Here is a 24,515-nt window from a genome sequence, read left to right on the forward strand (position 1 = left end):
GGCATTTCCCTAAACTCTTCAAAGCTCTTCGCCGCTGGGCCTTTTCTCTGGTCCCATAGCAATCGCCACTGGGTTTGCGTCCTTGCCAAACTCCAACAACCAGAAATGGGGGCCGGGCACAGCCTCAAGCACCCTTGTCTTCAACCCTGCGCGGCTGGGGGCTGGGAGTGGGGGGGGGGGGGGCCGTGGTGACGAGTCCATCCCGAGGGCCCCCTCCTGCCCCCGGCAGCGCCCGGGGCTGGCGCCTCCCGCAAGCCCTAGCGTTCCGGTCGGGAGAGAGCCGGGGGCGGGCCGCCGGGCGGTGGCGCACAGCCCGCCCCGGGGTGGGCCCTGCTCCGGCCGCCGCGCTCCCGGCCCCTCCCCGCCGCCGCCGCCGCCGCCGGACTGGACCGCAGCGGCCGGGGGACCATGCACCGCCTCCCGCGGGCCCCGCTGCTGGCGCTGCAGCTCGGCCTGCTGGTGGCCGCGGGGGCCCCCGAGGCGCCGGTCAGCGCGCCGCGGAGCCTGGTGTGGGGGCCCGGGCTGCGGGCGGGCGTCGTTCTGCCCGTCCGCTATTTCTACCTGCAGGCCGTGGACTCGGAGGGCCAGAACCTCACGCGCTCGCCCCCAGGTAGCGTCCGACCGCCGGACCCCTCGCCCCGCCGCGCGCTCCCCTGCGTCCCCGCCGCGCGTCCCCGCCGCGACCGCGCCTCCGGGAACCCGCCCTCGGCGCGGCGTCCTCCCTGCGGGTCTGGTCACCTCCTCCTCTCTCCCCTCCCCGGACCCAAAGGCGGGAGGCAGCGGCCACGAGAGTCTGCGGAATGAATGCGTGAGCTCCGAGGGCGCCTCCTTAGGTAACGCGCAGGGACTGCTGTTCCAAATGTAGGGCGCCCGGCGCGTGAAAGAAAGCGGTGTGAGTCACAAGTGGGAGACGGTCCTTCCACCCTGACTAGTCGACCTATTACGCTTGCAGGGAGTGCCTTCGCCTGTTGAGTCATCAAGCCCAAGCATCGGATCGGCTTACGCGGTTTAGGCCGGATGGGTTTGAAACCGCTCTCTCCTACACAGAGGAAATGTCAGAGCAGCAGGCAGAAAGCAGGCAGTTTTGCAGGCTAGGTTATTGTTTTCTTAGAGTTTTGAGTTCTTGAAAGCAGGTTGCAGGAATTAGTGAAACTCTGAACTCTAGGTTTTCCCTCTACCGAGGGTGGATCTCGTCCCGAATCCCTTCTGCCCAATCTTCCTCCCACGTTCTCCTTAATATCTTACCTTTGCAACGTCTTACAACTTGTCCTGCTAGTTTCAAGTTGTTGCCAGTCAGGATTTGCTAATTTATGTCTAGATTATGTCCTGCCAACTGGCACCCTGTTTTATCAACAACGAGACAATCAGAATACCCAGTGCCCCTTCCACTGCCAGTGGAAAACACAGTACCTTTTTTTTTAGTTTTAGAAAGACTCTCTATGGCCCTAAGGATCAGAAGAAAAGATTCTTACACCCAGATTGTCTTTCACCATTGGGTGTATTTTCTTATTTATAGTTTTCTTTGCTTTCTAAAATTAATTTTATAATGTTATAAATGGGGGGGCTTTAGAAAGGAAAGATGGAAAACTAAGGGAAAAATTAATTTATACATGAAAAAGGAAAGTTATATGATCGAAAATGAAATACTGTTAATCTTACATTTAATGAAAGGACTATAAATTCAAATAATATTCCATTTTTTAATCTAAAAATAATGGCAAAAAGTGTTTAAGTGGTAACACTCAAAGCTGTTCATGAGATACTCTCAGACAGTGACCTGCATCCTCTGCTGGTGGGAGCGCGATTGGTCAATTGTTTCTGGAAAGTAATTTTCTCAACATATGAGGAATCTTAAACATTTACAAACCTAATGTGCAAAAATACGAGTTTCAACAATTAGAAAATGTAATTTTTTAAAAAAATGTCATTTATGAAAAATGTCCATGTCCTTTAATAATCGGACTTCTGAGAAAATGATGAGAATGTGATCAGAGATTTATGTGCAAGGATATTCTTGCAATATTATGATTATTTATTACAATAAGTTTAAAGAGCAACTGTAAGGTAATTGCTATACAAAGTATGGTACATTCACAGGATGGAATATTTTAACAGCTGTTAAAGGTAACATTTCCAATTACACTGATATGAGGTATCTAAAGTAGTAAAGTTCAAAGAAAAAGAAAGTAGAATGGTGATTGCCAGGGGCTGATGGAAGAGGGAAATGGGAAGTTGTTGAGTAGGTATAGAGTTTCAAGTTTTGCAAGATGAAAAAGGCCTAGAGATTCCATGTACAAAAATGTGAATATACTTAACACTACTGAACTGTACACTTCAAAATGGTTAAGATGGTCAGTTTTGTATGTTTTTAACCACAATTAAAATTTTAAAAAATTTAAAGTGATGTTTTAAAATATGATTTAATAATGTTTATACAAGGTTAAGGATGGAACAGGAAACAAATTATATAGTTTCATTGCAGTGGACCTGTATCTTTCTCATCAGTGTTACTAGTCGTCCTAGAAAGAAACACATTTTTTTCACTCTTATTTCCCCCCCCCCCAAGATTTCCCCCCAAATAATCAATGTTTTTATAACCAGGAGAAAAGTCATATGGAAACAAACAAACCAAAGGCTTGGTGAAACAATCTCACTTTTATTCCTTTAGATTCTCCTTTCAGGACACTTATTTCCTAGCTTCCATTTAAAAAGCTGCCCTATACTTCTGAAAATCTCACCTAACCTGTTCTTACATTTTCTGCCACTTTCATTCACTTGCAAGTCCTGAAAAGTTTCTTTCTCCAAGAACTAATTGAAAAAGAGGCAAAATTTTCTCAAACTGTGGTCCATCTTACATGACTTACCAAGATTCCCTTATTAATTATCACTCCCATTAAATAGTACTATTATTATGCCGCATATCTCCAGGTACCTAGATAACAAAACAGGTGAATTTGAATTGTCTAAAACAGGGGATTTCAAACAGGAGTCCACAGACAGAAATTAGGGGGTGAGGGGAAAAAAAAAAACAATTTATGTCTTTATTTTCACTGTCTGTCTTAAATTTAGTATTTCCTTTGTTATGAATGTAGGCAGAACCTGTTGACACTGTTATATTCCCAGCATCTAACACAATGGTTGGCAGAGTTGCTCAGTAAATACTGTAGAAGAAAAGAAAGAAGGGCTGGAGAGAGAGTGGTTGGAGTATGTCGAGATGATAGGATACGAGTACTCACTTTCTACTTAGTCGTCCTCTACCTTCATCAGAAATGATATCTTCATAAAATTATCTTACCTCCTAGTTGTGTAGCACTTCATTGTTTTGAACTGTTCCCTGTTTAATTTGCTTTCCTTAATCATCTTGTGAGGTAGGGAGGATAGATCTTCTCTTCACTTTTCCTATAAGAAATAAGGTTAGTGAAAAGAAATGTCTTTTCTGTGGCCCCACAGTGGATAAGTATCAGAGTCAAAACCAGATACACAACCCTTTCAATACCTAGCTCAGTGGTCTTTCCCTTTTATCAAATCACTGGTAATACTGTTACTGAGTCCAAGCTCGCTCTGCTCACTGCACAACAGGCCAATGAATCAGAGATGAGGTGTTGAGGCAAGGAGTACTTTATTTGGAAAGCCGGCAGACCATGAAGATGACAGACTAGTGTCTCTGAACAAACCATCTTGCCTGCATGAGAATTCAGGCTTCTTTTACACTAAAAAGGGAAGGGGGTGTTGTTGGTTGTTGCAGACTTCTTGGTGCCAGAGTCCTTTGTTCTTGCAACTGTCCATGTAGGTCAGGTCACAATGCTGCTGCAAACCTTCAGCAAGGCAAATGTTATTCTCTGTTCTGCAATTTTAATGAATGGGAAAGTGTTATTATCTTTAAAGATCAGAGGCTGGGGAATGGGCCATCCTGTTCAGGCTGTAAAGCAACATTCTAAACTTGTAGCAAAGGAATAGAATACAAAGGTTAATGTAAAACAAACAGATCTAACATCCAATCTGATTTAGCTCCTCCCTGTTACAATCGGATCACTGTGAAGCAGTATTCAGTAAGATCAATAAGATTCAATAAAGAGTATCCATGGTTAGCAGGAAGCCAGACATTTGGGAGGATTTCCATTTAGCCTCAAGGTGTAACAAGTTGGCCTTCAAGGACTCTGTTCCGTTAGCCAGGTGGAGTCAGCACTTTTGTCACAGCTGTAGAGAACCTTAATAAACTTCCTAAACAACAAGGGAAGTGATGACTCCCTTGTACCAGGAATGTCAGCAGTTATTTCTCCAACTATGAATTCTGGGAACTTATATGTTAATATTACACAATGTGACAAGTTGGATTCGGAATGAGCTTCAAAGGAAGAAAGATTCAAGCTGTGAGCAAATTTTGGCTCTGCTACTCATAGGTGTGAGTCCTTGGGCAAGTTATACACTTACATTCTTCAAGGGAGCCTTGGCTTCCTGATCTGTAAAATGGGGTGACAAATACCTACCTCAGAAGTTCTTCGAGGAAATAAATAAGAGAAAATGCATGTGAAAATCTCAGGCTCAGGGACTGGCACAGTCCCCCTGGCTAAGTAAGTGAATTTTTAAAAAATGCGTTCTTTCCAAACCAAAAGTCTTCAAAATTCCTAATTCTCATGATGTAAGGCTTTGATACTGTCAGCCTCCTTTTGTCTCCTTTAGTCACTGCATTCTCATTCAAGGCTGTCTTTCCTAAAGAAGTGTGAATTTGTGGAGTAGAAAAGCTCCAGCTGAGCTAGATTCTGTTCCGTTATTTTAGCGCCCCCAGGGCAAATGAGAATTCACATTGCTTCTACCTGAAGCAATTTGAAATAGATGCTTCTCCCTTCCTCTTTTATGGGGTTAGAATTGCTTATTTCTGTTTTAGTCCTGACCAATTTAAAAATAATGAAGTGTTTTGGAGATGGTTTTCTTCTGTAAATCCAGCTTCTTCCAGAATATCACATGGTCATTAATATGCTTGTCTTACATCTGTTTTGTTTATTTAAAAATCATAAACTTATGATGAATAGCAGTATTTGATAGGAGATAAGGACACTTTTCTGTCCTGTTTCCAGTCTGGGGAGGGAATGATGGAAATGGCTTTTTAGTCTCCAGGCTCTGCCTTCCTGGTTTTCAGTCTACCGCACCACGTTGCCTTTCTGAAACCAAGCGGGAAATAACATAAAGCGATAACTTACATGTTTCATTAAGCATTTCAGGTAATTGCCCAACATTTAAAATAATTTTACATTGTTATTACTTTTTTTGTTTACAACATCCCTTACATTGATCTATTATAGTTCACTTATTTTAGCATATGTCTTTCATAATTTTATCACACTTGTTTCAAGAATCCTAAAATGTATGTGTCTGGTCCTTAATTATGTGGTAGCAATATGTCAGATATACATTACTATTATTAAATTGAAGAGACCAAGAAACATTTTTTTCTGACCCACAGGAAAAAAACAAATCCCTTGACAATCAAAAAAGTAGAAACATCTCTCACTAGATTTAAAAACTAAGAATAGGAGAAACAAACTTTTTTCTTCAGTAATTTCAAAAATATATGTTAAATATGCTTAATGCAATAAAAATTAATTTAAAAAATAAAGCAACTATACTCCAATAAAAATTAATTTAAAAAACAAAAAATAAATATGCTTAATATTTGAATATTATGAAATATAGATGTGAGATGAAAGACTTTGATCACAACTTATTGTTTACTAGGACTGTGTATTTCAGAGGATTCACCACTTTTTTTAAACATTTTCCTTTGATGTGGTGATTAACTGTGGTTAGGACATTAACTGATCTTTATTCTTAAAGCTCCTGAGTATCAGATCTGCACTGAGTGCAGGTATGTCCACTGTACTCTTTGAAGAAAGAAGTCCCAATATTTATTCCTACAGCAGCATTGTTTCAAAGCCTAAAAAGTCAGCTAATATACTGCAAAAAGAGAAGGGAAAGTTTGCTAAGTAGGTATTGCCTATCCTGGAACAGAAAATCTGCAGAATTTTGGATTTAAAAGGGTTCATTTCACCTTGGGGAAACAAGCTTAGAGAAGTAAACTCTAGTATTTACAAAGGTGTGTGAGTATGTGTTTGTGTGAGTGTGTTGCATTTGTGCAGAGTCTAGTAACTAGCTATAATCTCTCTCTACTTAAGGAAATGGGCTTGGAAGTATAGCTTGAAATTTGGGTTAATAAAAGGGAAATTTCTTCAGAATTGAGTATTACATATTAAAATGGTTTACAAAGAAAGCTTGTGCATACTTTACAAGGAGAAAGTTGGATTGCCTTAGAGCTATGTTATCTTAAAAGTTTATGGATTTTTAACTACCTGGGCTTTTAAACCTATCCAAAGGAGAAAAGATCAAATGGGCAAAAAATTAATTTCTTCCTTGTTTTTTTAAGAACTTTTTTATTCAATGATTTTATTCATTCTATAAATCTTATTGAATGACTAAGGAATCAAATGTTGAATCAGATCCTTGGTTTTGAAAACGTAAACCAAACATAGTTCCTGGGCTCAAGGATCTTCCAAACTAAAATAATTTTGTTTACCATTGATCTTCCTGAAAAAATAACTTCTGTGTAAAGACACCAAGCCAATAATTAGTAAAACAAAATAACCATGAAATAGTAGAATTACTTACATTTTTTTTTCTTTCAGGCCAAACACTATTCAAAGTAGTAATCAAATCTCTCTCACCTAAAGAGTTAGTTCGGATTCACGTCCCTAAGCCTTTGGACAGGAATGATGGGACATTTTTGATGCGATATAGAATGTATGAAACTGTCAGTGAAGGGCTGAAGATAGAGGTCCTTTATGGTGGTGAACATGTCGCTCAGTCTCCCTATATTTTGAAAGGTAAGTAATTATTACATAAACCAGAGCCAGCCTTATGTGTAGACCCCATGGCTTTCAGAATGCATTATGATGACCTTAAAGTCACGTGCAGCAGAGTAAACATGATATATGTATCTCCTGGAACTAAATGTAACTTGATATTTTATGCGAGAAAAAAAAAACTAAGTATTTTAAAGATTTAAATGACAAGCAAAAAATCTTGTGTATTTACCCAGGTAGTTACCATTTTTAGTACTCTTCATACTTTTGCATGGATACATATTTCCATCTAGTACCTTGCCTTCTACCTAAAGGATTCCCATTCAGTTTTCTTTTAATGTGAGAATGGTGGTGATTAGTTCTTCCAGCTTTTGGATATCGGAAAAAGTCTTTATTTTGCCTTTATTTTTGAAAGACATTTTACCAGGTAGAATTATAGGTTGACAGTTCTTTCTTTTTCTTTTAGTACTTGAAATATATTATTCCACTGTCTCCTCACTTGCATTATTTCTCATGATACATCTGCCATCATCCATACCTTTGATCCTCTGCTAAAGGTTTTCTCTTTATCAGTTTTTTTTTGAGCAATTTGATTATTATGTGCTTTGGTATAGGTTTCTTCATGTCTCTTGTGCTTGGGGTTTATGGAATCTTTGGGTTTATAGCTTTCATTAAATCAGGAAAAAATCTGGCCATTATTTCTTCAAATATTTTTTGCCGTTCTACCCCAGCTCTCATCCAAGAATTCTAATTACTCATACATTATGCTTGAAATTATCCTATGACTCAATTATACTCTTTTCATTTAAAAATGTTTTTTCTCCATTTCATTTTGTATAGTTTCTATTGCTGTATCTTTTTTTAAAATATAAATGTATTTATTTTTATTGGCTGTGTTGGGTCTTTGTTGTTGCACATTGGCTTTCTCTAGTTGCAGAGAGCAGGGACTACTCTTTGTTGCAGTGCACAGGCTTCTCATTGCAGTGGCCTCTCTTATTGTGGAGCATGGGCTCTAGGCACAGGGACTTCAGTAGTTGTGGCACACAGGCTTTGTTGCTTCACAGCATGTGGGATCTTCCCGGACCAGGGATGGAACCCATGTCCCCTGCATTGACAGGTGGATTCTTAACCACTGCACTACCTGGGAAGTTCCTATTCCTATACCTCTAAGTTCACTAATCTTTTCTTCTATAATGTCCAACTTGTCATTAAGTCCATTCAGTGTGTTCTTCATTGCTTGATGCTTTCTCATCTTCTTGAGCTTTTCTTTAGGATGCAGTTAAGTTATTTGGAAGTAGTTTGATCCTTCAAATTTTCTTTTACAATTTATTAGATAGCCCCAGAGTCATGTTTAGTCTAGGGCTAGTTATTCCTTACTACTCACGCAATATATCTCTCATACTGTATCCAACCTCTGTGAATTAGGATGCTTTCCAGTCTGGCTTGTATGAATAGGCACTATTCCCAGCCCTGTGTAAATAATGGGCATTGTTGCCTCTAATCTATCCTTATGGATGGTTCTTTCTCTGCTTGGATAGTTTTATCAAACATATATATTGATCAGTATGCCTTAAATATTTGAGGGGAATCTTGTACAGATCTCTGGAGTTCTCTGTGCAGTGAGTATATGCTACAACTTCTAGCTGACTTGATCTCCTTGGACTTTCAGCTCTGTCTCCTCAACTCAGTGAGACTGCTGGGCTCTGCCTGGATTCCTCCTCCCTGCTGCACCACCTAGAAACTCCCTTAGGCAGTAAGCTTTAGGAACTGTAGAGTTTACCTCATTTGTTTCTCATCTCTCAAACTCATTGTCCATTGCCTGGTGTCCAGTGTCTTAAAAAAATGTTGTTTCATATATTTTATCTGTTTTTTGGTAGTTGCAGGTAGGAGAGTAAATTGGTCCTCATTACTTGTTTGAAGTAGAAATTCTCAAGGAAATTAAATAACTTAAAAAAATGATTTTTATATTAAAATAAATATGGATATATTTTGAAATAAAGTATAAATTTTGCATAAATTCTTTTTTAACTGTCTTCAGAATAATTTTATACTTATGTCTGGCCACTTTAAAATTACACTGCAAAATGCCCCTGGGTTTCGTATTTCCTCTTTGAGATGTGCTCATAGAGGTAATTTTAGGGGCTCAGAGGAAGAGACCTCATCTTGTCTTAAAAAATCACCACCCCTACTACATAATCATGCCTGAAAAGTAATACATTCTCTTTTTCCTTGTTAAAAGGTAAGTTGTTTTATGCTCATCAGCCATTTGCAACTCGTTAGAAATAGACTTGTCAATGAATTGACTGAGATTAGGTTATATTGGCAGACAGCATATGTTATACTAGTTTATCTAGGGTGGGGTGAAAGGGGGACAGAAGGTGAGAGCACAGAACTCTAAGATTACTACTTTTACCATTGATTCATTTAGGACAGATTATCCCTGACTGGATAATCTTCACATTTACCAAGAAGTCATCCCATGCTCACAGCAGGAAAGAAGCTGCTCATAGCCCACCGAGAAACAGCTGCCTGTGTTGCAGTGCTTGTTAATGGAGCCTGGCATTGTACATGTTTTGCTTTCTTTAGGACCAGTGTACCATGAGTACTGTGAGTGTCCAGAAGAGGATCCTCAGGCCTGGCAGAAAACTCTGTCTTGTCCAGCCAAGGAACAACAGATTGCAAAAGATTTTGCTTCTTTCCCCAGCATCAATCTCCAGCAGATGCTAAACGAAGTTCCAAAAAGGTTTGGGGATGAGAGGGGTGCTATTGTTCATTATACGATTCTCAATAACCTCATCTACCGGAGATCTTTAGGGAAATACACAGACTTCAAAATGTTCTCAGATGAGATATTGCTGTCACTGGCAAGAAAGGTATGAGAATGAATTCACTGATTCTAAAAATAGCTTAATTATTTATTTGTAACATTTAATTCTTAGAATACTAATGGTAAAGAATGGAAATGGAGTCCAGGCTTGAAAACGTGCATCTGCCTACCCCCGAGTGTTCATACATTCTTCGCCTTTATGAATCTCTTTCCTTTAATATTTAAGTTAAATGGCCTGAGCCCCCATCCCAGGAATTAGGCCATGTAGTGCTCTCCCATGGTTTCTGTGAACTCCCAGACATTTACAGCTACAAGGTGACTTCTTAAAGTTCCCCAATCCTGCTGAATACTCCTTCCGCTCAGATTTCACATTCTGCAGCAGTTTTCTTCTTGTCACCTCAAAATAAGTTGAACTTAGGACACATTTTCCTTGTTTTATCCTAAGTGCTTCTAAAAGATTGTATGCATGGTACACTTTGTTGAATATCGGGGTAACAGAGAGTGGTTATTTTGTGCCAATGCAGAGTAAAGAAAACAAAACAGAAATCCTAACATTTAAAAATAGGCATCCCTGTGTTAATGAGATTTTCAGTCACCCTTGCCTCTGGGAATTTCTCACTGGCTGTCCTTAATCTTCAAGTCTTGGCTTCTTACTAAACATTGTTGGGTCTTCTATCTTTCAAAAGACTTCTCCACATCCCCAGCATTCAGCCCCTCTTTCCACATTTGCCAAACTCCTATAAATTCCTCTTAAGCAGACCAATTCAAACTGCCTTTTGTTCTTCCTTCTTCCTGATTGTGCAGAGTAAAGGATGAGGATGGGCTTTTTTTTTTTTTTTAATTTTTGGCTGCATTGGGTTAGGGTGGGCTTTCACCAGTGGGGGCTACTCTTCTTTGCCGTGTGCAAGCTTCTCAGTACAGTGGCTTCTCTTGTTGAGGAGCACAGGCTCTAGGTATGTGGGCTTCGGTAGTTGGAGCACGTGGGCTCAGTAATTGTGGCTCACGGGCTCTAGAGCACAGGCTCAGTAGTTGTGGTCTGTGGGCTTAGTTGCTCCATGGCATGTGGGATCTTCCCAGGGCAGGGATAGAACCCATGTCCCCTGCATTGGCAGGTGGATTCTTAACCACTGGTCCACCAGGGAAATCCCAGGATGGGCATTTTTTACCTTTCTCACCCAGAGAGACCATCAAGGTAGTTTTCTAAATCAAAAGCCAACTTTCCAGATGTGAGTTATACAATTTCCCAAGCACATGGAATGTGGGGTTGCAATGAATTGTTATTTTAAATAGCAGTTGCCTCCTACCTCCCCATCAGCCCACCACATGAGCATATGAGCATATTATGGGCATCTGGTCCTAAAGGCAGCTCTTTCTTCCTGGGCTATCACCCATCCACTCTGCCCTGTATTTCTGTATCTTGCACTCATGTGTTTTTTTTTTTTTTTTTTTAATATGGAACGCTTCATGAATTTGCGTGTCATCCTTGCGCAGGGGCCATGCTAATCTTCTCTGTATCGTTCCAATTTTAGTATATGTGCTGCCGAAGCGAGCACGCACTCGTGTTTTTAAACTAGGAATGATTTTGCCCCTCAGAGGAATTTGGCGATGTCTAGGGACATTTTTGGTTGTTGCAACTGGGGAGTTGCTGCTAGCACCTGTTGAGTAGAGGCCAGGGATTCTGGTAATCATTCTACCATGCACAGGACAACCCCCAGAAGAGAGAATTACCCAGACCAAAATGTCAGTAGTGCCAAGATGGAGAAATCCTGCTCCACAGTGAGAACGTCTGACGTGGAGCTTATTAATGAGCTATTAAATGATAACAGGGAAGCACTAAGGTGAATAGTCATATCCCTTTGCCCTTCCCTTTCGTTCCAGGTTCTTTGCCCGGTAACTGAAAGGAGATCTAAGACAAATGAGATTCACCTCTGGTCTTTGAAGAGCTCACTCTAGTGGAACTTGTTTTTGTTATTCAGAAGTGAGGATGGGATGTGAATACAAACAATTAATTATACCACAACATGATAGTCCCATAAGAAAGTAGCCTCCCAGGGTAAAAATGTCTGAGGAAGGTGAGTCCTCTGAGTGTGAGGATGAGAAAGGAGACTGCCAAGTGAATAAGTAGGAGAAGGGCATTCCACATGAGAAGTACATACTAAAGTGGGTGGCATTTTCAGAGAGTAACTAACGTTTTCAGGTACACGGGCAGATGGAAGATGAGATTCAGAGATAAGCTGGAGCAAGATGGTGGGGCCTGAATTCCAGCCAGAGAGTTTAAACCTTGTCCTATAGGCTTAAGTTTCTGTTAAGGTTAATAGTAACATTAATTTGGGTTTTAGAAATTTAGACAGCAATGTGGAGAGAAGATTAGAGTGGGGAGAGGCTAGAATCAGAACATCTAGTAAGGGACAACTGTTGCAACCATCTAGGTAAGAGATGATAAAGACCTAAACTAAGGCATTGACCATGGAGGTAGCAATGGATAGCAGATTCCAGAAACAAACATAGATGTTATGAAGAAGCTTGATAGTGAAGGAAAACAAGGGCTTGGGTTTCACTTTGTAGATTCTTACTTAGGCAGCTGGCAGAAAGTGTGCTTGAAGCCCCTCATTCACGCCTTTCCACACAGTTTCTGTGTCTATAATACACAACAGTTTTGTTTTATTTTTTTATATTTATTTATTTATTTGGCTGTGTCGGGTTGTAGTAGCAGCACATGGGTTCTTCACTGTGGCATGCGGGCTTCTCTCTAGTTGTGGCACATGGGCTCTGGAGCACACAGGCTTAGTGGCCTTCGGCACATGGGAATTCGAACCCACATCCCCTGCATTGGGAGGCGGATTCTTAACCACTGGACCACCAGGGAAGTCCCTATAATACACAACAGTTTTAAATGCCACCTCGGAGCAGAGGTGGCTAACTCCTGCTTAAGTGAATCGTCATGCACCATCCTCACCCTTGATTTTCTGATACTACTGATGACCAAGAGGCATCCTTCTCTCTTCTGCTATTTTCAAATTTTGGTTTTATCAGAAATATTTTAAAAGCCAAAGAACTGAAGCATTTAGTACCAAAGACTGAGGTCTTCCCAGCACTGATAAGCATTCTTTTGTTTATTTAGGTTCTTCTCCCAGATTTAGAATTTTATGTTAATCTTGGAGATTGGCCTTTGGAGCATCGAAAAGTCAATGAAACCCCTGGCCCTTTACCTATCATTTCATGGTGTGGCTCTCTGGATTCACGAGATGTTATCCTTCCAACATACGACATCACTCACTCCACACTTGAAGCTATGAGGGGTGTTACAAATGATCTTCTCTCTATTCAGGGAAATACAGGTAAAAGTCGTTCTCTAAGAAAAAGCATAGAAGTAAGAAAGATGAAAGGAATGTTCAATCAGAGAGAGTATTTGTATATATTTAAATAGCCATTGTTCTTATTTTCTAGCCAGGAAAAAAGAAAATCAGCTCTCTAAACTCTAAAGTGGTTTTTGTTTAGGATTCTTTTAATCCAGAAATTAAAGATATGTGGGTTATGCTAGTAATGTCCAAAAACTACTGCAACTGAGTCTCCTTTGTGTTGGTCACTGGTAAATAGCATTTGAAAATATATATTTGGTAAAACTATCACGTAACTTAACTCTGACTCCAGGGCCTTTATATATTAATTGACAGAGAATTCTGAAAAATATAAAATTATATTCATATGTAAGAGAATTGCGATAACAATATAATTTGGATATTACAGCCTCCAACACCATAAGAAATTCTCCCCTTCCTCTTTCTGCATCTCTTGATCCTTTACAATCTGAATTCCTTTCCTTTTATTTGATGGCCTTAGGTTTATGGTACCACACACCTTTTTATTAAACAGAACTCCCTGAGTAGAAAAAACCCTGCCTTGTCTTTATAAATCTCTATTTCTGTTTAGAGCAGTTTAGTGGACTTATTTAGTGGACAAGACTAGAGACTCCTTGTAAACTCTCTAAAGATAATGGGAAATGAAAACTGGTCTACTTTATTTAATTTGATGACAGTAAATTCCTGAAAAATGTGCTAAAATAGTAAAGAGGCTGACCCCCTCCAGTTTCTGTGTTTTATGATCTATCCCTTAGAACACTGACAGGTGTTAACTAATGACCTCTTTTTAGAATAATAGAAAGAGATCTATATTAATTCTTTCAGATTATTTGCCTCCTAGGAAAGAGAGGATATAAATACATACACACACACACACACACACACACACACATAGTTAAGTTGTATATATGTATATACATATATATATTTGCATTTAATAGCACATTGGAAAAATTCTTCACTGTATTCAAAAGTGATGTGCTCAGAATTCTGAGCAACCTAAAAATTAAAGATGTGCGGATGTTACTTAGTTGTATAGTTTGTTGTAGTCACTGTGTCTAAGAACAAAAGCCTAGCTCTTTTTTTTTTTTCCGTAAAGCACAAAAGATGGAAGAAACTAATGCCTTAATGAGTAAACCATGTCATGGAATCTCTTTTTGCTTTGAACTTGACCCAGCATTATTTTGGATAATTCCTAATGTCATACAACAAAAACTCCACTTTTTGAGTGAGCTCTCACTAGTACCCAAAAGGATAAAATTAGAGCATAGTTTTCAGAAGTAGCATTTACTTTAGAAGATGTGTCGATGATAAAATAGCTTTAGCATCTTAAATGACAAAGGTAGATTAAAGATGATTATACTTTCCACAATATTAAAATGTCAAATTCATAATTGTATTTTTTTATGGTCTCAAACCTCTAGGCCCTTCTTGGATCAATAAAACAGAGAAAGCTTTCTTCAGAGGTAGAGATAGCCGAGAGGAGAGGCTGCAGTTGGTGCAGCTGTCCAGAGAAAATCCACAGCTACTAGATGCGGGAATTACAGGGTATTTCTTCTTCCAAGAAAAAGAAAAGGAGCTCGGAAAAGCTAAATTGATAGGGTTCTTTGACTTCTTTAAGGTATGCAATTAAGCCTTCCTTGGATAGATATGAAGTGATAAACTTGTGTTAAAAGTCAACCAAATAGCTGGGGTTAGGCAGATTTCTCCCATCTTGTGACCCAACACACTTTCTTATCAGGCATAGGGAATTATGAAACTCATGCAGTTTCTCTTTTGTTTGTTGTTGTTACCTTTGTCTACCAAATAGCTCAGAACTGTATTTAATACTCAAAATATAGTACAAGGATTAACCTAGGGTTTTGGTATATTACCCTGTTTTTCTCTTTTTTGTATTTTTTAATAAACTGGGAAATGTGTCATTTGCATATAACAATCTTGTAAATAAAAAGAGTGTGAATTCCACGCTAGTAAAATGGGGTCCAAATCCTGCCTCCAGTCTCACCTCTGCCACTAACTGTGGGGCTTACATCTCTTAGCACCTCTTTCCTCTAGCGTGTGAGCCTGCCTAGCTGCTTCAGAGCACCGTATGAGGCGCAAAGGAGATAGAGATGTGAATGGTGTGACAAAATCTGATTGGCTGGTAAAGTCCTTGGTACCAATTATTTAAGAAAAAAATTAATTACCAAAACTGGGAGTATATCCTGCTGCTCTCAGTGTGGTACAATGAAGAGAGAGAATGGGATTTGGGCTCATAGAATAGAGGTTTATAAATATCTCTGAAACAAATGTTATCATTAAGGAAAAAACGAGGGGAATGATAATGTCTGCTTCACATTATTATAACTGAATGGAAAGTGATTTTGAAATGTATATCAGAGTTTATTACTCCAGCAAACATGCCAGCATATGTGTACTGTGTCACCCGTGTCACACTGGTCCTTAGTCTTCTCCAGGTTTCTGTCTCCTCAACTCTAAACCTGAACTTTGAGATAATGCCTTCCTTTTTCATACTTATGTGGGTATAAGGAACAAATGAAATGAATGAAAGTATAAACTGTTATCAATATTAAGCTTTAATAAATATTGAGCTTTGGAAATAGTTTTCTTACCTGGTTACAGAAATGTGAATTTCCCATTACATAGACACAGTTGACATAGGTATTCCTATTTCCTAAAATTATCTATTATCTTATCCTTAAATGTGTTGTATTTCTTAAAATTGACCTGCTAAATGCTACTTATGATTTTAATACAAAGAGAAGATGTGTATTACAAAATAAAGTATAAAACTTGTAAATACTAAAGTTGGAAAATGGAAAATAACTTCTTTATATTTAATATTACAGTGTTGACAAGAAGCAGAAGTGAAGCGAATGACTGTTAAGCTTTTTGTTTATGTTTGTTTTCATCCTTCAGTACAAGTACCAAGTAAACGTGGATGGGACTGTGGCTGCCTATAGGTTCCCATATCTCATGCTTGGGGACAGCTTGGTTCTGAAGCAGGACTCGCCGTATTTTGAACATTTCTATATGGCACTAAAGCCTTGGAAACATTATGTTCCAATTCAAAGAAACCTGAGTGACCTACTAGAGAAAGTTGAATGGGCCAAGGTATGCTTTCTGCAATTTTAGTTTCTTTAGGCAATAACAAATTCACCAGTATTAGTTACATGAGTTCCATCATAACACAATTAAATTTGACGTAATTTAGTCAAAAGAAATGTTATTTTGTGAAATTTTTGTTACCTTGCAATATCTGAAGAATCAACATCAGGGCCATTTTGAACACCCTCTATCAATATGTTCAAGGATCTTTAGAAGTTTTGAAGTTCAGTGTTATACAGAATATAGATTTTTCTAAAGGATCACTATCCATGCACACACACCAAGTGCAAATTACAGACTAAAAAACCAGCATTAAAGTGCTTTACATTCAAAAAAACGTTTGAAGCAATTATGGTACCCTTTTGTTTTCCCCAGTTAGAAAAAAAGGCACAACTTCTTTTTTTTAATTTATTTTAATTTTATTTTAATTTAATTTATTTTTTAATTTTTTGGCTGTGTTGGGTCCTCATTGCTGCACATGGGCTTTCTCTAGTTGTGGTGAGCAGGGGCTACTCTTCGTAGTGATACGCTGGCTTCTCATTGCAGTGGCTTCTCTTGTGGAGCACAGGCTTTAGGCATGCAGGCTTCAGTAGTTGCAGCACACAGACTCAATAGTTGTGGCTAGCGGGCTCTAGAGCTCAGGCTCAGTAGTTGTGGCACATGGGATTTGTTACTCCATGGCATGTGAGATCTTCCCAGACCAGCAATCAAACCCGTGTCCCCTGCATTGGCAGGCAGATTCTTAACCACTGTGACACCAGGGGAGTCCCACGAGTTCTTTTTTTTTAATTAATTTTTTATTGAAGTTGATTTACAATGTTCTGTTAGTTTCTGCTGTACAGCAAAGTGAATCAGTTACACATATACATACATCCACTCTTTTTTAGATTCTATTCCCATATATATCATAACAGAGTATTGAGTAGAGTTCCTTGTGCTGTACAGTAGGTTCTTATTAGTTATCTAATTTATATGTAGTAGTGAGTATATGTCAATCCCAATCTCCCAATTTATCCGTCCCCCTCCTCTTTCCCCCTAGGTAACTATAAGTTTGTTTTCTATATCTGCAATTCTATTTCTTTTTTGTAAATAGGTTCATTTGTACCTTTTTTTTTTAGACTCCACATATAAGTGATATCATGTGATATTTGTCTTTCTCTGTCTGACTCCATTCAGTATGACAGTCTCTAGGTCCATCCATGTTGCTGCAAATGGCATTATTTCATCCTTTTTTATGGCTGAGTAATATTCCATTGTATGTATGTACACATCTTCTCTATCCATCCCTCTGCCAGTGGACATTTAGGTTGCTTCCATGTCCTGGCTATTGTAAATAGAGCTGCAGTGAACATTGGGGTGCATGTATCTGTTTGAATTATGATTTTCTCTGGATAACAAGTTCTTACTGAGTGTATGATATACAATATCCCAAGAATCACAAGTTTTCCATACGATAAGAACTCTTTTTTCAAAGAGAAAAGTATTAAAAAGCTCTTGTGTTTTATTGTGAAATTATAAAATTTAGCCTTCCATTGTAAGACTTCATTCTGTTTCTGAGAAGCAGTGTGACTGTGGAAATAACTGGGTGCCTGAGGCAGAATATTTTTGTGACCCTTTATAAAGAGTCAGAATTGCTTGCAAATGGCTTTTCCTGTGGGCAGCATGATAGAATATTAGCTGTTTTCTAAAAGTATAATTAGGTTTTTGTTTTGTTTTGTTTTTTTGGCACACGGGCTTAGTTGCTCCGTGGCATGTGGGATCTTCCTGGAGCTGGGATCGAACACGTGACCTCTGCATTGGCAGGCAGATTCTTAACCACTGCGCCACCTAGGAAGCCCCCTAAAAGTATAATTAGGAATGTTGACTATTCCTGGTACTGAAGGAACAGCCTGTGGGTACTAATAACTGAATTCTTGATTACAACAGTAATATAATCTTTCATAGGCACCATTTTATAACAACTTTTTGGCTCGGACTACATATTTAAGTGGAGCTTTTAAGAGATGTTGTAACATAAAACTAATTCATTCTATTCTAGTTTGTATTTTAATATCAAGCAGAGAGGGTTAGATTAGGGGAACAGATGATGGGCCCTAGACTTCCTGGGTAGCTAGGACAGTACCAAGCCAGTCACAATAGGGTTATGTTGTATGTGGGTTGTTGCACTGGGCAAGGGGGATCCAGACATGTATGATTATTTCTATATAGCAGAGGTCTCGGGAAGTACTTTGTTTCCATAGCCTCGCTCTTTAAGTTATATTTTCATCGTGTTTCATCTTTCCCATGCTGTTCACATTCAACCCTACATCTGTCCTACTTTACACTCACTTAGCTTTCTTTGTGAGTCACAGGGGCAATTTTCATTCATTGTTTCTTTTTAAACCTTTCAGGAAAATGATGCAGAAGCCAAGAAGATTGCAAAAGAAGGACAGTTGACTGCTAGGGATCTGCTGCAGCCACACAGGCTTTATTGTTACTACTACGGAGTGCTGCAGGTCGGGTCAGAGGGCCCCTCTGCTCTGTTGAGTGTCCTCAGACCAAATGCATGCCCTGAGTGTTTGCTTCCTGAAGGGGTTCAAGAGTTAGCCTGTGGAACTCTGGCCACGCTGAGGCGCCAGCCTATAGAAAGATAGTGCTAAGTGCCTTTGCAGCCACCATATTTTTTTTTCAATCTTTATTGGAGTATAATAGCTTTACACTGTTGTGCCAGTTTCCACTGTACCACAAAGTGTATCAGCTGTATTTATACATATATCCCCTCCCTCTTGAGCCTCCCTCCCACCCTCCCTATCTCACCCCTCTAAGTCATCACCCATCATCAAGTTGATCTCCCTGTGTTATGCAGCAGCTTCCCAGTAGCTATCTATTTTACATTTGGTAGTGTGTATATGTCAGTGTTACTCTCTCACTTTGTCCTCCTTCCCCACCTCCCTGTGTCCTCGGGTCTGTTCTCTACGTCTGCATCTTTATTCCTGCACTGTCTCTAGGTTCATCAGTACCATTTTTCTAGATTCCATATATATGCGTTAGCATACAGTATTTGTTTTTCTCTTTCTGGCTTACTTCACTCTGTATGACAGACTCTAGGCCCATCTACCTCACTACAAATAACTCAGTTTTTTCCTTTTTGTTGCTAAGTAATAGCAACCGTATTTTTATCTCCATTCAGTATTATGAAAATCAGTGCTTAGAGCCCTCACAAATATAGACTAAAGTCTTGGAACCTCAAAGACATCTTTCCTCATATGGAAAATAGGAGGGTTGGACTAGAGATTATTAACATCTGTTTCTGCTCAAAATAGCCACCTCTTTGTTTTCCTTACTACTTATGTGTCTACAGCCATACCACCCTGAACGCGCCCGATCTCATCTGACCTCCTTACTACTTAAGAGCCATGCTTTTGTTATCAGTACAGGATGGAAAATAAATATTTAATTTGTTGTATAAAACAAACAAATGAAAAATACAATTGACCCTTGAACAACGTGGGTTTGAACTGTGCAGGTCCACTTACATGTGGGTTTTTTAGTACTAAATACTACAGTGCTACAGATCTGAGGCTGGTTGAACCCACGGACGTGGAAACACGCATAGTGAGGAGTCGCGTATGTAGAGGGCCAACTGTAAATTACACACAGATTTTCAGCTGTGCGGAGGATCAGCACTCCTAATCCCCACCTTGTTTAAGGTCAGCTTTATTTATAATCTAACACTTTAGGACTAGATTCTGAAGTGCAGATGTTTACTGAGAATCCAAGGATTGGTTCTTTGAATAATTACCTTGTGTTTTACTCAGTAAAATTTAGCCAGGAAGAGAAAAATAAGAAATTATGTTTTTGTTTTTAACCTAAACTTATTTTTCTGTGGGCAAAAAAAATAAATTTCCTCAGATGCCTGTGGCTACTACCCTCTCCTAGAAAAATAAAAATGATTAATTACACCATTTATTAGAAGCAGCCTTTTCCTTAAATGAGTTCTTTTCCCTCTGCTAATATGGCTGTAATTTTAATAATAGGAGTTTCTCGCTCTGAAATACGAATTAGGCTCATGTACACATGTCAGTATTTTGTTGGGTTTGGCCCAAGACCAGGGCCAAATATACAACTAAATGTACATGGAAACACTGAACTGAAAAATCCAATGTATAGGAACATTTCAGTCAGTGGCCAAATTGGAGGGACATTTCACTGGCCTGTCACCATTTACAAAATGTGTGTGACGACAGGCCTATGGGGACGGATATGTGAAACCACCAGCTTTACTGTGAGAGGCTTGTTGTCTTTGTTCGCTCATTTGAATATTCAACAAAGTTGATTATTCATTAACATGTGGAGGATGAATTCGAGAGGTACTGTTGTTCAAGTAGGGACACTTGGCTTGACATCCCTTTACAAGAGGCTTCTTACCTATACGTAAAATAGTGGATTGGGGTTCCTTGTTAGGTTATGCAATATCGCATTAGTGCCTCTAATAACTAAAGTTAAAATGTAACTTTAGGACTGAGAAAAACCAGACCTTTGGTTTTCATCTGAAGATATGTAGCAACTGGAAGCAATAGCATGAGGGGAGCCGGGAGGATTGAGTGGAATGAAGTTTGGACTGATCTTTCCATTGCCTTCAAACACATTCCAGAAATATGCTGAGCGCCAGTCCAGCAAACCCGAAATACGTGATGGAATGGAACTTGTTCCTCAGCCAGATGACAGTGCATCCATCTGCCAGTGCCACAGGAAGAGGCCTTTAAGAGAAGAGCTTTGAGTCAGCCTGGATTCACACTCTTGTGTACGCCGGCAACATCTTTCATGGCAGCATTCGGATGGAATCTAAGCTGTGAAGACTGTGAAGACAGCCTGGAAGACCATATGGAAGGGACTGCTTCTCTTGGTGGCTTCATATAATGTGGATGGATACAGCAATATTAGAGCAAGTATTACCAAATATCTTAGGATATTAATATCTTTCGAGTAAACACTGCTATTATCAGCATCACAGTTTCTCTGAAAAGAAAACTTGGGGATCATAGTAGATAGAGAGGCTTGCCGAAATATAAGTAACTCTCTGTGAAACTATGTACAATTGTATTTATTGGTTTGTTTCTATCCCTTGTTCACTTTCCCTCTTCCCCTTCCAATTATGAAGAAAAAATATTTTTACAGGGCTTTTTAACCCCCTCACTGCATAACTTCTCCTTCTACAAACTGCTTTTGGCATTCAGTAATAGCAAGTTTCCTCTTGGAAAGTCTGATATGAATAATTAAGGAAAATGCAATTACTCTGTTATTAAAGGTAGCTTGGAGACTGTAGAGGGAAATTATTTTAAAGTTCATTCATATCTTTTAAACTAAGTTTTACCGAGGCCTGAGACAAAATTAAGGAGAGGTAGTGCCTTAAGCTAGTGATTCCCAGTCTATGTGAGTTGGACACCCACCAAGGACAACACAGTTGTCAAAGTAGATGAGAGCATCCTGTGGGTATCTTCATTATATATTGAATAGATAAATGATAACTGTAGTCAGATAGGGATCTTTAATTCTTTTTAATCTTTAAAAGGGATGCTTGAAAACCTCTGCAACAAGCTGCAGGAAGCCTGGTATTTCGGGATTCACTAATAAGCTAATGACTAAAGCAAGCATCCGTTCTTCACTGCAGCCCTCCTCTATTTCACTGTGCTGTATTGCTGAGATAAAAGCTTTAGAAATTTTCTTTGGCTTTTAGTACAGGGTGAAGTCTGAAGACTTACAGCCCAGAAATTCATTACACACTCCTTGTAATACCATCAGTCTGAGATTCAGTTCATTAAGAACACACTCCCAAAACAATATCCACACTCCAATTTAAAAATATTTACTCTCCTAATTGAAATATTTACTTAACCTGGAAAACCACGTAGTCATATTAAGTCATTTTAAAGTAGTCATATCTGTTCTTCACGGAACATCAATAAGGACACAGAATTTTTTTAACTAGACACAAGCAAAAGCACATTTAGTAACAGTGTAATCAAAGCCCAGTATCCATGGAAAATGCTAATACCCACCAGTTGTTCAAAAGCACAAGCACACAAGTATAAAATAAAGGGCAAGCTGTACACTGACCAGATCTTAAGGAGAAGAGGTGTGTGAGGATATGTAAGTTAATATAATAACTACATTTGTCAAAATAAGCTATCAACATTTTGTTGAAGCATTGTTTTTATTAACAAAATGTTGGAAACACCTTAAATAGCCATCATGAGGGAGCTGGCTAAATAGATATCTATACCTCAAGCAATATAGTACAACCATTAAAAAGAATGAACTAGCTCTAAAGGCACTATCATGGCAGTATTGAGTAAAAAAAGCAAGTTACAGAATGACATGTATAATGTAAAACCATTCATGTAAAAAACAAAATATATCCATGTAGTTGAAAGTTTGAAAGGCTATTCACCAATGTCTGAGGAGGGAATGGAGAGAAGGGAATTTTTACTTTTTGCCTTACATCTGTCTGTGATATTTTAAATGTTTTCACTGTAAGTATGAATCAGATTGGACAATAAAGAAAAATACAAACCTAGGAAAAGGAAATAAATGCACAAAAGATATACCTAGGAAAATAAAATGGATATCTATATTTTCCATTATTTCATTTTTAAATCTACTATATCTAGAATTTTGTGTCATGGGACAATTTATTTACACTTTTTTTTTTTTTTTTTTAATTATTATTTTATTTTATTTTTTTGGGGGGTACACCAGGTTCAATCAACTGTTTTTATACACATATCCCCATATTCCCTCCCTTCCTTGACGCCCCCCCCTCGATTCCCCCCCACCCTCCCTGCCCCAGTCCTCTAAGGCATCTTCCATCCTCGAGTTGGACTCCCTTTGTTATACAACAACTTCCCACTGACTATTTTACAGTTGGTAGTATATATATGTCTGTGCTACTCTCTCGCTTCTTCTCAGTTTCCCCTTCACCCCCCACCCCCTCCCATACCTCGAGTTCTCCAGTCCATTCTCTGTATCTGCTTCCCTGTTCTTGTCACTGAGTTCATCAGTACCATTTTTAGATTCCGTATATGTGAGTTAGCATACAATATTTGTCTTTCTCTTTCTGACTTACTTCACTCTGTATGACAGATTGTAGTTCTATCCACCTCATTACATATAGCTCCATCTCATCCCTTTTTATAGCTGAGTAATATTCCATTGTATATATATGCCACATCTTCTGTATCCATTCATTTGTTGATGGGCATTTAGGTTGCTTCCATGTCCTGGCTATTGTAAAGAGTGCTGCAATAAACATTATGGTACAAGTTTCTTTTGGGATTATGGTTTTCTTTGGGTATATGCCCAGGAGTGGGATTACTGGATCATATGGTAGTTCTATTTGTAGTTTTTTAAGGAACCTCCAAATTGTTTTCCATAGTGGCTGTACCAACTTACAGTCCCACCAACAGTGCAGGAGAGTTCCCTTTTCTCCACACCCTCTCCAACATTTGTTGTTTCCAGACTTTGTGATGATGGCCATTCTGATTGGTGTGAGGTGATACCTCATTGTGGCTTTGACTTGCATTTCTCTGATGATGAGTGATGTTGAGCATCTTTTCATGTGTTTGTTGGCCATCTGTATGTCTTCTTTGGAGAAATGTCTATTTAGGTCTTCTGCCCATTTGTGGATTGGGTTATTTGCTTTTTTGGTATGAAGCTGCATGAGCTGCTTGTATATTTTGGAGGTTAATCCTTTGTCCGTTGTTTCATAGGCAATTATTTTTTCCCATTCTGAGGGTTGCCTTTTAGTCTTGTTTATGGTTTCTTTTGCTGTGCAAAAGCTTTTCAGTTTCATGAGGTCCCATTCGTTTATTCTTGATTTTATTTCCATGATTCTAGGAGGTGGGTCAAAAAGGATGTTGCTTTGATGTATGTCAAAGAGTGTTCTGCCTATGTTTTCCTCTAGGAGTTTGATAGTGTCTGGCCTTACATGTAGGTCTTTAATCCATTTGGAGTTTATTTTTGTGTATGGTGTTAGGAAGTGTTCTAATTTCATTCTTTTACATGTTGCTGTCCAATTTTCCCAGCACCACTTATTGAAGAGGCTGTCTTTTTTCCATTGTATACTCGTGCCTCCTTTGTCAAAGATAAGGTGCCCATATGTGTTTGGGCTTACTTCTGAGTTCTCTATTCTGTTCCATTGATCTTCCTTTCTATTTTTGTGCCAGTCCATACTGTCTTGATCACTATGGCCTTGTAGTATAGTTTGAAGTCAGGAAGCCTGATTCCACCTACTCCATTTTTCCTTCTCAAGATTGCTTTGGCTATTCGGGGTCTTTTGTGTTTCCATACAAATCGTAAGATTTCTTGCTCTAGTTCTGTGAAAAATGC

General features: G+C 39.1%; 1 protein-coding gene and 1 non-coding gene across 2 annotated transcripts; one reads left to right on the plus strand and one right to left on the minus strand.

The window, feature by feature from the left end:
* The first annotated feature begins 327 nt into the window (after window positions 1-327).
* POGLUT3 (protein O-glucosyltransferase 3) lies at window positions 328-22,814 on the plus strand. The gene is made up of 8 exons (XM_057750393.1): window positions 328-610; window positions 6,678-6,875; window positions 9,441-9,727; window positions 12,803-13,019; window positions 14,465-14,661; window positions 15,960-16,154; window positions 18,539-18,643; window positions 20,782-22,814. The coding sequence occupies exons 1-8, from the start codon at window positions 409-411 to the stop codon at window positions 20,905-20,907; spliced, it is 1,527 nt and encodes a 508-aa protein (XP_057606376.1). The 5' UTR covers window positions 328-408; the 3' UTR covers window positions 20,908-22,814.
* On the minus strand, window positions 11,128-11,234 carry LOC130829618 (U6 spliceosomal RNA). The gene has a single exon (XR_009047631.1). It is a non-coding gene; the product is annotated as a U6 spliceosomal RNA (small nuclear RNA).
* Window positions 22,815-24,515: the final 1,701 nt, after the last annotated feature.

This window comes from Hippopotamus amphibius, chromosome 9 (genome assembly GCF_030028045.1).
Source record: "Hippopotamus amphibius kiboko isolate mHipAmp2 chromosome 9, mHipAmp2.hap2, whole genome shotgun sequence".
Classification (NCBI taxonomy): Eukaryota; Metazoa; Chordata; class Mammalia; order Artiodactyla; family Hippopotamidae; genus Hippopotamus; species Hippopotamus amphibius.

What these genes read in the sequence shown, in the direction of transcription:
- POGLUT3 (XM_057750393.1), top strand. Translation starts at nt 409, where the DNA reads ATGCACCGCCTCCCGCGGGCCCCGCTGCTGGCGCTGCAGCTCGGCCTG. An exon ending in GTCTCCCTATATTTTGAAAG is followed by an intron (nt 6,876 to 9,440) that starts GTAAGTAATTAT and finishes TGCTTTCTTTAG; the next exon opens with GACCAGTGTACCATGAGTAC. An exon ending in ACTACTACGGAGTGCTGCAG is followed by an intron (nt 18,644 to 20,781) that starts GTCGGGTCAGAG and finishes AACACATTCCAG; the next exon opens with AAATATGCTGAGCGCCAGTC.